Raw genomic sequence first — 14,910 nt, forward strand, 5'->3', positions numbered from 1 at the left:
TCTCTTATAACTCTATTTTTAGCTTTTTAAGGAACTACCAAACTTTTCCCCATATCAGCTGTGCCATTTCACATTAAAATCACAACTCATGAGGGTTCCAATTTCTCCATATTCTCACCAAAACTTTCTATTTTCCATTTTTTGAATATAGCCTGTCTGGAGAGTGTGAAGTGGTTCCTCCATGTGGATTTGATTTGGATTTTCCTAATGACTAATGATTTTACAGCCAACATTTTCAGTCTTACATAGCAGGACTGACTCATAACCAATCTGGGAAATTATTTGAATATTTTATTGCACTGTCTATAATTTATACAAACAAATGGCATCAAAGGCCATCAGCATTGGATGAAGGATGCTCTTCAAATCTGCTGAACTTATGCAGACAGCACTTTCTTGAGGACAGACTGTCAAAAACTGATTTTATTTCACCTTTCTATTTATAGGCATGCTGCTGACTTGCTGAGCCATATTTAGCCAGCTCAAAACTTCTCATTTTTCCTGTTTTTATGTCTAGATTGTAGGGTTTATAAAGAACTCTTTTTCCAACTTTTAGTTGGAAAAAGGTTTACGCATTTAAAGAATAGTTATATTTCATCTCAGCAGGATCTCATTGACTGCCACAGTAAACAATGCCTCAAACAGCAGGACTGCTGAGGGCTCTAGAGACATCTAGACACTATAAGCAGGGCAGACAGCTCAGGAATTGGGCACTCTGTCAGTGGGTTTTACTTTGGAATTTATGCTTCCCAGTGTAACAGAGTTAGACTCATTTATTGGTTCCCTACACAGGACTCTTCTGCCCCTTATATTTGAATCTATAATTGGCACTATACTTGTTAAATATATTTCCCATACACTTAAATCTTTGGTCTGTTCATGGGCTTGTTGAGCCCCTAATATCAGCAGAGTTGCAACACCTACTCTCCAGTTCACTGGACTCACCCAGGACAACTAACAAGGAGAAGATGATGGACAATGGCCATCCCAAGGAACAAAGTGTCAACAACTGCAAGCAAGACTGATCCATCCATCTGCCCCATGAGTTCTAATCCCGCTCTCAATAAGAAACAGAGTTGGCATCACCATCCCCAAATTCTCAAGTTTGGAAATGAACAATGGACTAAAGTAGATATTATTATTGTATTATATACTTATTATTAGTCTAGCAATGGAAGAACTTGTATCACTGATATAAAGGCAGTGGTCACCAGAGGTCCTGAGGGGAAGGAGAGGAAAAAATAGGTGTAACATGGGGATATTTTTGGTACATTGGAATTGTCCTGCATGACATTGCAGTGACAGATGCAGGCAATTAAACATTTTGTCAAAACCTATAAAATCGTGTGGGGCAAAATGTAAACTATAATTTAAACTATATTCCACAATTAGTAGCAGTGCTTCAATATATGTTTATCAATTGTAAGAAGCATACCACACTAATGAAGATGTTGTAATGAGAAGTGTGGGAGCGGATGGGGCATTTGGGAATCTTCTCTATTTTTGATGTAACATTTACATAATCTAAAGCTTATTTAAAAATTAAAAAAAGTATTAAAAATAGTGATATTTATCAGAAGACTTCATCTCTACAGAGATAAGTGAAAATGTTATCTTAGAATTAAAGTACTCTGTCTATTTTGTTCTTCACTGGAATGAAAATTCTTTGAAAAAAGGGACGGTTGATATCCTTTTTTTTTCGAATTCCCACCTCTCAACATAATACAGCCTAATGAGGTCAGGTGCTCTTTACCTGGTTAATGAACCTAATGGAATCCATGGATGCAGGTCAACCTGTTGATTAAAAAACTGAAAGTGCCATGAAAATAGCTCAGACAAAGCTTTGTGCAACTACCCATGTTGTCACCTGGTTATCTTTGATCTAGGATGCAGAATCTGCCACTTCTGGCTCCTTAGATCAGCTCCCGTTTCCTAAGGGAAGACCAACTGGATGGAGGACGGAGGTGAACACCATTCCACCCAGTGATCTCTGCCTTGAAGACTGTTGGAGGAAGCTGTTCTTGCTGGCATGGAGATCCCCTATAGCTGCCTGGTGTAAACTTCTGCAGGGGGAAAGATGTGTTTCAGACCCCAACACCTGGCCTAGGGCTTGTCTCATATGGGAATACACTTAATAAAGGCATGTTGTAAAATTGAATCAATACTCTATGGCATGTAATTTCATGGAATCACAGAATCAGGCTTACCAGCGTGTGCTAGAGTTGGGTGCTTAGTAGGCTCAATTAAACTGGGATTTCCTAAAAGGCAAATATGATGTTTCTTCATTTATGTATCCTTAATACCTAAAATAGGACTTGGCACACAATAGATGCTCAATAAATTAATGAATGGAAAATAATGGGAAAAAGAAAAATTAAAATATTAATGTTAGTCATAATATGGATATGTTTCAGAAATGTAAGAAAATCAAACAAGGAGGAAATATCTATGTGTGTATCTGGGCTTGCCAAGCTCAAATATATTTTTCATATTTTTTTTGGATGTTAATAAGATGCTTCTCAGACAAATGAAATGAAATTTCGCCACATCATGGTAAAGAGAAAAGTCAAGAATTTTACCAACTTGTAAAGAAGAGTTGTGCAATTATGTCTTATGTAACATTTCCTATTCTAAATATGGTTCACTCCTTTTGGAACTTGATAAACCAAAAAAATGATTTGATGATAGCAAACTAGGTAATACACAAATCTGCTCACTCCGTCCTACACTCTGGACGTCAACCTTGCACTAAGAACATGACCAATTATAGCACCTCTTTGAAATTTGATCCATTACCTTGGAATTAGTAGACATTGTCAGCATTCTTCATTACTTGGTTTTCCTCATTATATATTATCTCTGTTTCCAAAATTTGGGATGCACTTTAACATGGCCCTCTCTGCTAATGTACAATTTTAGTTACCGTCATGAAAAGAGAAATAATGGATCCTGCATTATGCAAATCCACAAACCAACGTCCTCCACCCTCTCATCTACCAACAAGATTCCTTGAGCAACTCTGGAGTTCAACATAAGAAGCAAAGAAGTTCCTCTTTGGTCAACACTGAGACGCAACCAGCCTGGCTGACAAGCAAGAACTTTTCATCTTTGCAAGTAAGTAGGAACTAGTTTAGTGTTTTCCCATAGAAAAGAGAATGTAGAACTTATTTTATTCGGGGTCTAGAAACATTCAGGCTCTGGAATTTTCAAGGGGACTTATTTACATGCAGTGTTGCTTTACTTCCTGAAAACTGCTTTGCGGGCATTTGATTTTAAATTTTTCCCCTTCTCCTTGTGCATGGAATGTGTGTTTTGTCTGTGATAGTGTGGAATATGCTGAGATGTTGAAACACACTGAAAGAGTTGGTGAATTGTGAATTTAAATGATAAAGTTGCAAAAAACAGCCTGAAGTATACTTAGCCTGTAACCAGTTTGTTATTAAGATTATGAGGGGGGAGCGGATTTGGCTCAACTGATAGAGTGTCTGCTTACCATATAGGAGGTCCAGGGTTCAAACTCAGGGCCTCCTGACCCATGTGGTGAGCTGCCCAGGAGTAGCGCCACACACACGGAGAGCTGACACAAAAAGATGATGAACAAAAAAGAAACACAGATTCCTGGTGCTGCATGAAAAGAACGCAAGTGGATGCAGAAGAACACACAGTGAATGGAAACAGAGAGCAGACAACGGGGTGGGGGCGGGGGGGTTATGGGAGAGAAATTTAAAAAAAAAAAGAATATGAGGAAAACAAGATCTGAAAAGATTAATGAGCTGACCGTTATCACCTAGTAAATTAACAAGATGTGATTTTTCACATGCCACACACCTCCCCTTTTGAATGAACGCAATGGCACATTAAATGTCAGGTTCATAGTAGAAAGGTTGTATGATTTATTCATGGCCAAAGTGGAGAGATTCACAGGTCAGTGTTTTTCAACCAGCTGGTTGTGACTCACTAAGCAGGGTTGTCATGAAACCAAATTAATGGGTAACAAGCAGCCTTTTTAAAAAAATGAAAATGTCTAAAATGATAAAATATCACATAGTTCATGTAGTGAATATTGTTTTGTGAAATTAGATTTATTTCCTCCCTTCTCTTTTCTTTTCTGTCTCTTACAATATCTTTTTCTCGAATTCTCCTGAAATCAGCATTGCTAGATGCCTCTGCTCTTCTGAAAAGAATATTATTACTATTACCTCATTTATGTAATTTACTTCAGTTAAACTAGTTTCAAATGAGACCTCAAAAAGCAATGCTGAATAATATTCCATTGTATGTATATACCATATTTTATTTATCTATTCATTGGTTGATGGACACTTAAGTTGCTTCCATCTTTTGGAAATTGTGAAAAATGCTGCTATGAACATTGGTGTGCAAATATCTGTTCAAAGGCCTGGTTTCAGTTTTTTTGGGTATCTACCAAGTAGTGGGATTGCCGGGTCATATGGTAATTCTATACTATCTTTCTGAGGAAGCACCATGGACTATTGTTGATAGTACACTTATAAAAATGTACTTTCATCATTTGTAACAAATATTCCACACCAATGCAACGTAATAACAATAGGGTGCTATAAGGGGATCCTGTATTTTATGCATGATTGTTCTGCAAACCCACAACTTCTCTAATAAAAAAGTAAATAAATTTGCCCTTATCTGGACAGAGATTTTTAATAGTATAGCTTAGTGTAGGATTTTTGAGGGGAAGAGTAAAATGAATTTAAAAAAAGGCAAATGTTGAAAGACAGGAGTATGTCCAGGAAATGTCCATGCATAATTCTTCCAAGGGACAGAAGATGCTCAATTAAATAAATTGATTTTAGCTCAGGCAATATTATCTACTGCAGAAGTTTGAAGAAGGTGTCCCACTGGTTCTTTACTTAAGGAAAAGTGCATTTGAAGGTCTTTAGATAGTGGCTGTACTCTCCACTTCTCCAAAGTTTACACAGCTCACCCATGGTGTCATTTATGTTACATATCTAGCTCCCAGGAGTCATTGGCTTCTATGAGCTTGGTGTTTCAGCTGTCCATGGGTTTTGGACTCAGCAGTCTCTGTCCAAATTTTAGGTCTGCATTTTACTATCAGTGTGACCTCGAGCAAGAGATACAAACTCTGTGAACTTTGATTATTTTATCTGAAAAGTGGGGCATAATTATATCTACTTTACAGAGTAGTCGTGTACTTCCAATGGGACCATAATTTCAAAGCACTTAATCAGGTGCTTGGCCATAGTAGAAGATAAATTTAAAATTTTGGAAAGGATAAGATGATCCATTTAGCAAAATATGATTTATAGCCAAGGTTTCAATGCATAATATGTGACCAGTCCTTATGTTTGTTTATTCCTCAGTCTTGAGAATTTTGGGATAGTGATGTCCACTCTGTTTCTGATTGAGAGGGAGCTTAGATCCCATGGGGCAGATGGATAGAACGGTCTTGCTTGCAGTTGTTGTTTCTTGTGATGGGTGTAGGACAGCTCCTTTTTAAGTTTAAAAAGATGTCCACAATTGTGTAGGGCAGACGTGGCATAGAGAAATTGAGAGACAATGAGGTTTTTTTGTTTGTTTTTTGTTTATAGTTATTATTGGAATAATGAAAGTGCTTTGGGAATGATAGGGGTGATGAATACACAAATATGTGATTACACCAAATACCACTCATTGTAGTCTTTGGATAGGATTTATGCTTTATTAATATATAACAATAAAATTGATTTGTTAACATTGCAAAGTAAAAAAAGATAGCCACAGGACAAAAACATACAACAATAATTTTAAACTCTTTGTAAGGTCTTTTACAGTGATGTCTAATACTTTCATTTTATTCTTTAGAAGTGACTTAATTTTTGAATATAAAATGCATTTACATTTTTGTACCTTCAAAAGGTATAGAAGGGGTGTATTAGCCAAAGGGTTGCTGATGCAAAATACCAGAAATTGATTGGCTTTTATAAAGGGTATTTTTTTGGGGTAGGAGCTTACAGATACCAGGCCATAAAGCATGAGTTACTTCCCTCACCAAAGTCTATTTCCATGTGTTGGAGCAAGATGGCTGCCGAAGTCTGTGAGGGTTCAGGTTTCCTGGGTCCTCTGGGCTCATCTCTTCTGTTTTCTCCACAAGGTCAACTGTAAACTATCAGGTGAATGGCTCTGTCTCTCTCCCTGGGGTTTCTGCCATGTCTAAGGAGTCATCTCTATTCCTCTGTGTTCTTCTCTAGGCTCAGGGTTCCTCTCTTCCCTGGGCTTGCTTCTCTTTGCTCTGTGTGCTTACTTCCTGGGGCTCCAGCTTAAGACTTCAGCATCAAACTCCAACATCAAAACCCCTCAAACTCTGTCCTTTGCCATGCCTTTTATCTGTGAGTCCCCACCCACTAAGGACTCAACTCTTTAATGATGTGGCCCAATGAAAGCCCTAATCATAACTTTATCGCACCCAGATACACACCAGATTACAAACCTAACCCAATATCTATTTTTGGAATTCATAACCATATCATACTGCTACAAAGGGGAACTGTGGAAAGTATCCTTCTTACCCCTACTTTCTGGGACTCAATTCCTTCCTTCAAAAGAAACTGGTGTTATCAGCATCTAAGGAATCTTCCAGGAATATTTCATGCAAATACAGAACCACACATACATATGTACATGCATTTGTATATATTTTTGTCCATATATGTATGATTTTGTATATGCATAAATATATATGCACAGATATGCAATTGGGTAAAGAATGTAACATTTTTACAAAATAGGGGAGATAATTTCCCTATTAAGTAAATATGTCATAAATTTATGTATTTATATTTCTACTTCTGTTTAGTGTGCTAGCATTTTCCTTTTTATAGCCCCTTTTTTTTTCATTTTTTTGTTAGTGTAGTGTTAAGTTTACAGAAAATCATGCAGAAAGTACAGAGTTCCATAATACACCCCCTCACACAGTTTGTCCTATTATTACCATTTTGTATTATGTGGTAATTTGTTACAATTGATAAAGCAATGTTATTAAAATGATATTAAACACTATACTCATACACACTGCCACCCCTTGGTAGGAACAAATGTGTATATGTAAGTACATGGTTTTAAAAGTATACTTTGAAGATCATCTTTTCCTTCAATTCCCTTTTTCTTATGGAACTTTTCAAACCTCTACTAATGTAGAGAGAATAGCATAATGAACTCCCACTGGCCTTCCACCTAGCTTCAACAATGATCAAATCTAGACAAACTTGTTTCATCTTTACTCTCACCATCTACACAAACCACTCCTCATCCAAAATTGCTTTAGAGTAAATCTTATTCATCACATTTTTTCAGCTACAAAATGTTTAGTATGTATCTCTAAAAGATTAGGACTCCTTTAAACATAGACATTTATATTATCTATGGCTTCCTCTGGGCAAGCCACCTAAATCGACAGGTGAGGAAATTGAGAGTGAATTATTTTATCTATAAAAACTATCATTCCTTAACGTCATCAAATATCCAGGCTCATAACTTTTTAAAATGCTATTTGTTTGAACTGAAATCTAGAAAGACTTTGGAATAGGTTGATATGTTTCCAAGTCTCTTTCAACGTAGTTTCTAGATTACCCTTAATCTTCCCTCCTTTTATGAAGAAACTGGGAAGTTTGTCCTGTGGAGTTTTCCACAGTCTGGATCTTGCTGATTGCAATAGAACAGTGTTTTCCTTTTTTTCAAAGATTTATTTATTTATTTATTTCCCCCCCCTTCCCCTCCTCCCACCCTGCTGTGTTGGTTTTTTTTCCCCCCTGTCTGTGTTGTCTTCTCTTCTCATTTTCTCTCCTCTAAGATTCACCAGGATTCAATCCTGGAGACCTTTGATGTGGAGAGAGGTTCCCTGTGAGTTGCGCTACCTCAGTTCCTGGTTTCTGCTGCACTTCACCTTGACTCTCCCCTTTTCTCTTTTTGATGCATCATCATCTTGCTGCATGAGTCACTTGCATGGGGCACTGGCTTGCCATGCAGGCATGCTTTCTCTTCTTCTTTTTCACCAGAAGGTCCCAGGGATTGAACCGAGGTCCTCCCATATGGTAGGTGGAAGCTCTATCACTTGAGCCACATCCACTTCCCTAGACTAGTATTTTCAATCCCAGCAGAATATTCCATAAGATGAATCTGTTTCCCAGTTGTTGGGCGTAATTATCAATTACCATAAGAAATTCTGCTATGATCGTCCTTGAATGATCCTGTCTTTTAGTTTATTTCTGTGAAGTTGAATTGTTGGGTTGAAAAATATGCAAAAATATGGGGATTTGATAAACACTAGCCACGTTAACTTCTAAACATTGTGACCGTCAGGAGGGGTTTTCATGGAGCTTACTGATTACAGGAGCTTTGTCACAGCCTTCCTGAGGAAGTTTCTTGGATTGTTGCTGCTGGTGTCTCACTGTGATGGGAAGCAGGTGCCTGGTCCTCCTCTCTGGTGAGTGGAACAAAGAATTTTTCTAGTTTCTGCCCATGCTACTGCATCCTAACTTAAGTTGGCAATTTTCTCTAGAAATGACAGTGTCATCTGCACCATTAGAAACTTTCACAATTTTCTCTTAGTTTGGACTTCCACAAAGCAGACCCTGAGATAAGAACTTGAGTATAAGTAGTTAATTTTGGAGGTGATCCCAGTAAGTACAAGTGAGGGAGTAGGGGATGTGAGAAAGGGATGGAAGAAGAGTCAGTGAAGGGTAGTTAATGAGAGGGACACTCCAAGAAATTTTCCAACAAGGACCTCAAAAGCACAAGGAAGCTGGGCTATCTGTCCATCACTCCTATTATGAATGGAATCATGTCCTCCACAAAGGCATGTTCAAGTCTTAACCTGGTCTTGTGAAAGTGAAGTCATTTGTAAAAGGATCTTCAAAGATGTTACTAGTTAAGGTGAGCCAGACCAAAGCAGGGAAGTCCGTAATCTAATATGACTGGAGTCCTTATAAGCAGAGGGAGGTTGGAAACAGGCAGAAGACAGATGGACAGAGGTAACCATGCAGCAGGATAGAGATTGAATTATGGATTGCCAGCAAGTCATCTCCAGAATGCTGCAGACTTCGGAGAAAGCACAAACCTGCTGACACCTTGAGTTTGGACTTACAGCCTCCAAAGCCATGAGGCAATAAATTCTTGTTGTTTAATCCAACCGGCCTGTGGTAATTGTTAAAGCAGCTCTGGAAAACTAAGATCTAACCCATTCCTCATTTCTTGGCCCTCGTACCTAGTGTAAGACCCAGGCATTTTGACCTCTCTACCCAAAGGCTACACAAAAATGTTCTGTAGTATAAAGAAGCAGGAAGTTACCTTCATGTACAGCAAACCCATCTGGGGTATGCTAACAGGTGACTGCAAACATTTCCTGCACCGATTGACCACCAAGAGAGTCCATGCGTGGAATACTGTGACTCTGCATGCTACAACGACATGGACCTACCCACATCTCCTCTGGGCTTTCGGGTTTGGAGGTAACAAATCTACCATAGGCTCAGTCAGATACAGTTTAAAGCTAGAACGTTTATTAGGCAATATTGTAGGTGCATACTGTCCAATACTTTATAGCAGGGGTAGAAAAACATTTTCTAGAAAAGGCAAGATAGTTACTAGTTTTGGCTTTGTGGACCATGTGGTCTCTGCTGCAACCACTTAACCATGACCCTGCTGTTGTTGTGTGAAAGCAGCCATAGGACCAGATGTAAATGAATAGGAATGGTTGAGTACCAATAAAAAATTTATTTATAGACAGATATGTGAATTTCATGGATTTTTCAAGTATCATGAATTATTATACATCTTTTGGCTTTTTTGAACCATTTTCAAAGGAAAAACCATTCTTAGCTCAGGGGCCATAGTAAAAGAGTCATTTGACCAGATTTGGCTGGAGGTCAATAATTTGCTAATTATTGTCCTATGGGAATCATAATCATTCTATCTGTGAAGAAAAAGCATTCTTAGAGAAATGGTTGTTACTTGAATGTTTTTGGCTTACAAAATGGCCATGCCATATGATTCAACCTAATATTATGAATCTTTAAATATAATAATTTCATCAGTACACAAGATGCTGAGCACAGTAAACTTAAAGAAGGAAGGAAAAGGAGAAGGCTTTGACATTACCTTGGCAGGGAGGCTTATCTTCTTTCTTTAAAAATTTTTCTTTATTTTTAAAGGAGTTTTAGGTCACATAAATACTACATCAAAAATATAGGGAGGGTTATCCCCACACTGGGGAGAAGGTAATGCATTTACATGCTTAGTTTGGCTTAGAGAGTGGCCACATTTGAGCAACATGGAGGCTCTCAGGAGGTAACTCTTAGGCACCCTGCAGCTCTAGGCCTAGTTGAAATTTCAAGCACACAGGCTCATAAGCATAGTCATCAGTATCAAAGGCCCTTCATTGTACCTTCTTTCTTTACTAGTCTTTGCCCTTATACTTGGGGGATTGTTGCTGCTTCATTGGGGAGTGTGACAGGGTTTCAGGGAATGGAAACTCAGCAGTCCCTCAGTTGTCATGTGAAACCCTATCTCCATGTCAATACCAAACAAACCAGTGTAGGATATGACTCCCAGGATGAGCCTGGCACCAAGGGATTACTATATCAGGCACCAGTTGGTAATGCAACTAGAAAAAGACCTTGAATAAAACAGGGAAATGGTAAAGCCAAATGAGTTTATATGGCTAAGAGACTTCAAAATGATCATCAGAGGGGTCGTACTTATGCACATCTCAGCAGGGCCTCTGAGATAGTCAAAGTAGATACAACCCCAGGTAGTTATGCTCCTGAGGGCCATGGAGACACCCAGGCCCTATGGTCATGACAGATAGCTCTGGAGTTCAGTGCCTTGCCAGTGGACCCTACTTTGGAATTAGTGCTCCTGAGTGTGAAAGAATGGGACTCAGATGTAACCTATCTATGCATGCCTCTTCTGTCACTTTTATGGAACCTGTAGTTGGTGCTGGGGTTGGTGTATGCTCAGGAGATTTGAATCTCTGGACTGTCTATGTGCCAGCTGGGCCCTGAGCCTCAGTAGAGTTGCAACATCTACTCTCTGGTTCATTTGACTCACCTAGGTCAGCTAACAGGGAGGTGAGGATATTCAACAACCATACCAGGTAACCAAGAGTCTACAGCTGTAAGCAGAAGAATTCCATCCATCAGCCATGTAGAAGCTAAGACCCTTCTCTATTTAGAGGTGGAGCAGGCATCACCATCCCAGTGTATTCAGGATGGAGGAATAAAATATGGATTAGAGTGGACTTACTGGTACTCTACTATAGAAATATAGTGACTCTAGCTGTGGAAGAAATTATATCATTGATGTGGAGAGAGTAGCCATGGGAGTTGCTGAAGGCAGGGAAAGAGAAGAAGAGGTGTGATATGGGGGCATTTTCAGGACTTGGAGTTGTCCTGTATGATATTGCAGGGACAGAGGCAGGACATTATATATCCTGCCATAACCCACTTGACGGATTGGGAGAGAGTGTAAACTACAACATAAACTATAATCCATACTGTGTAGCAATGCTCCAAAATGTACTCATCAAATGCAATGAATGTACCACACTAATGAAAGAAGTTGTTGATATGAGAGGAGTGTAGGGTTTGGGGAGTGGGGTATATGCAAACTTCATAAGTTTTACTGTAACATTTTGTGTGATCCATGTATCTTAAAAAAAAAGATAATGAAAAATAAAAAAAGAAAATATAGGGGATTCCCATATACTCCACCCCCTACCCCACCACACTTTCCCCGATCTTTCATTAGTGTGGTACATTTATTACAACTGATGAATTTATGTTGAAGCATAGCTACTAAACATGGTCTATAGTTTATATTGTTTTATACTTTGCTGTGCAGAATTTTTTAGCTTTTTTATCTTTAATTTTTAAATTTTTTAAAAAGATACTTAGATTACATAAATTTTACATAAAAATATTGGGGATTCCCATATGCCCCACTCCCTACCCCTCCCACATTTTCCCACATTAACAACATCTTTCATTGGTGTGGTACATTGTTACAATTAACAAACACATTTTGGAGCATTACCACTAAGTGTGAGTCACAGCTGACATTATAGTTTAAACTTTCTCCCACACAATTTTGTAAGCTATTACAAGATATGTAATGGCCTGTATCTATCATTTCAACATCATTCAGGACAATTCCAAAGTCCTAAAACTGTCCTCATATTACACCTATTTTCCCCCTATCCCTCTATAGGTTTTGACAAAATGTATAATGGCTTGTATCTGTCATTGAAATATCCTGAAAATCAATTCAAATATCTCAAAAATGCCCAATGTTAAACCTATTCTTTTCTCACCTTCCTCTCAGAAACTCTGGTAACCACTTTCTTAATATCAATGTTTCAAGTTCTTCCATTACTAAAATAATGATGTCTACTTTAGTCCATAGTTGTGTTCCAACTTTGTTCATACTTCTATCTTCAGGATTTTGGGATGGTGATGTTCACTCTGCTTCTGATTGAGAGGAGGCTTATATCCCATGTGGCAGATCGATGGAAGTGTCTTGCTTGCAGTTGTAAATACTCTCTGCTTCTTGGGATGGGCATTATCCATCATCAATATTTTGTTAGTTTCTTGGGTTAGTCTGATAAATCGGAGAGGAGGTATTGGTTGCAACTCTGCTGAGAGTCAGGGCTCAACAGGCATATGAAGAAACCAAAGATTTAAGTCTCTGGGACTTATTTTTAATGGATATAGTGTTAATTATAGGGTCAAATAAATGGAGCAGAAGAAATGTATAGGAAAATTTAAATGAATCTAACTCTGATACATTGGGGAAGGTGGATTATTATATATTCCAAGTAAGGCCCACTGATGGGGTACTGACCTGTGGTTGTTTGCTTTGCCTATAATGTCTAGATGTCTTTACAGCCCGTAGGTGCACCCCTACTTGAGGCACTGCTTACTGTGGCAGACAGTGAGATTCTCCTGAGATGTGCTTAAGTGTAGCCACTGGAATGACCTCCTTACTCGCTTTGAAGTCTCCTAAGCATAAAAACTCATTTGCATTCAGTATTTTCCCCATTTGAGGTCAATTTGTTGTCTTTTTAAAAAATTTTAATTAAAAAAATTTAAAAAGATACTTAGATTACATAAATATTACATAAAAAATATAAGGGATTCCCACATGCCGCAATCCCCACATCTCCCACACTTTTCCATATTAACAACAACCTTCATTAGTGTGGTACATTCATTGCAATTAGTGAACTTATTTTGGAGATATATAATGGCTTGTATCTGTCATTGCAATGTCATTCAGGACAATTCCCAAGTCCCAAAAATGATCCCATATTATACCTGTTTTTCCCTCTCACTGCTCTCAGAATCTCCAGTGACCACTGCCTCCACATTAATGATATAGTTTTTCCATTACTAGAATCACAAAGAGTCTCTAGAAGAATACCAGTAAGTCTACTTTAGTCCACTGTTCATTTCCCAATCCTGAGGATTCTGGGATGGTGATGTTCACTCCACCTTTAATTGAGAGGGGGCTTTGATCCCATAGGGCTAATGGACAGGACTCTCTTATTTGCAATTTTAGACTCTCTCAGTTCCTTGGTATGGTGGTAGTCTGTCATCACCTCCTTGTTAGTTGTTCTGGGTGTCCAATGAACTGGAGAGTAGGTATTTCAACTCCATTGAGATTCAAGGCCCAGGTGGCACATGGACAGCCCAAAGATTTAAGTCTCTTGGAGGTACACCTACCAACTCTAGTACTAATAATAGGTTCAGATAAAAGGAAAGAACAGCCATATATAGGGAAACCACAACTAAGTCCAACTCTGTCACACTGGGGAGCATAAATTCCAAAGTAGGGCCCATCTACAAGGCACTTAACTCCTGAGCTATCTGCCCTGACTATAGTGTTCAGATGTCTTCAGAGCCCTCACAAGCCCCATTATTTGGGGTAGTATCTACTTTGGCATTCGGTGAGATCCCACTGAGACTTGAATAAGTATAATCTCTGAGATGACCTCCAGACTCACTTTGAAGTCTCCTAGTCATATAAACTCATTTCTCTTTACCTTTCCCCCCTTTTGGTTAAGGTCTTTTTCCAGTTGCATTGTTAGTTGGTGCTTGGTAGTAATTGCTTGGTACCAGGGAGGCTCATCCTCAGGAGTCATGTCCCAAGCTAGGGGGGCTGTAATGTGTTTATATGCTGAGTTCAGCTTAAAGAGAGGTCATATTTGAGCAACAAGGAGGCTCTCAGGAAGTAACTTTTAGGCACCCAATAATACCAGGCTATGTTCAATTTCAAGAGTAAAGGTTCATAAGCACGGTCATCAATACCAAGGGCCCATCAATGGACAATCCTCCTTCATTAGTCATTGCCCCTGTACTCAGGGGAATCTTGCTGTTCCATTAGAGAATGTGGCAGAGCTCCCCAGGATGGGAATTCGATATTCTTTCAGTTATTTTATGAATCTCTACCCACTATGACAATGGCCCTTGAACATTTAAACACATTTATTTGCCTTATATGTATGCCCAGTTTGAGCTTCCGCCCATGTATCCCCCATCACTGACATCCTGCATCAATGACCCTCCCCTATCACAGTTGTAACCCTTCTGTGATCCAAAACTTCTTCAAAAATGAAGCCAATAAAATAGCCAAATATAATTAAAAGAAAATGAAATAATAATGATAGTTTTAAAAATAAGAAATAAAATACAAAAAGATAAAAAATTTGGGATAACAAAAAATAATGAAAACATAAATTTTTTTGACATCTTTCATCACTGTAAGATCTGGTGTCCTGTATGTACAATTACTTTTTTTTCCTTTTATCCCCCCCAGTGTCTTACTTCTTCCATTTTGTCTTCAAGGAGGTTTTAGGTCAGAGGAAAGTCACGTACAAAATAT

At 38.5% G+C, this 14,910-nt stretch overlaps 1 protein-coding gene across 1 annotated transcript in view; it reads left to right on the forward strand.

Annotated features, from left to right (window-relative positions):
* The first annotated feature begins 3,038 nt into the window (after window positions 1-3,038).
* LOC101421720 (adhesion G protein-coupled receptor E1-like) overlaps window positions 3,039-14,910 on the forward strand; it is a 52,853-nt gene continuing 40,981 nt past the window's right edge. Inside the window, exons 1-2 of the mRNA XM_058281976.1 lie at window positions 3,039-3,114; window positions 8,363-8,455. Coding sequence (XP_058137959.1) covers window positions 8,425-8,455 — 31 coding nt within the window. The 5' untranslated portion in view covers window positions 3,039-3,114; window positions 8,363-8,424. The remainder of the gene's footprint in view (window positions 3,115-8,362; window positions 8,456-14,910) is intronic.

Source organism: Dasypus novemcinctus, chromosome 19 (genome assembly GCF_030445035.2).
Source record: "Dasypus novemcinctus isolate mDasNov1 chromosome 19, mDasNov1.1.hap2, whole genome shotgun sequence".
Lineage (NCBI taxonomy): Eukaryota > Metazoa > Chordata > Mammalia > Cingulata > Dasypodidae > Dasypus > Dasypus novemcinctus.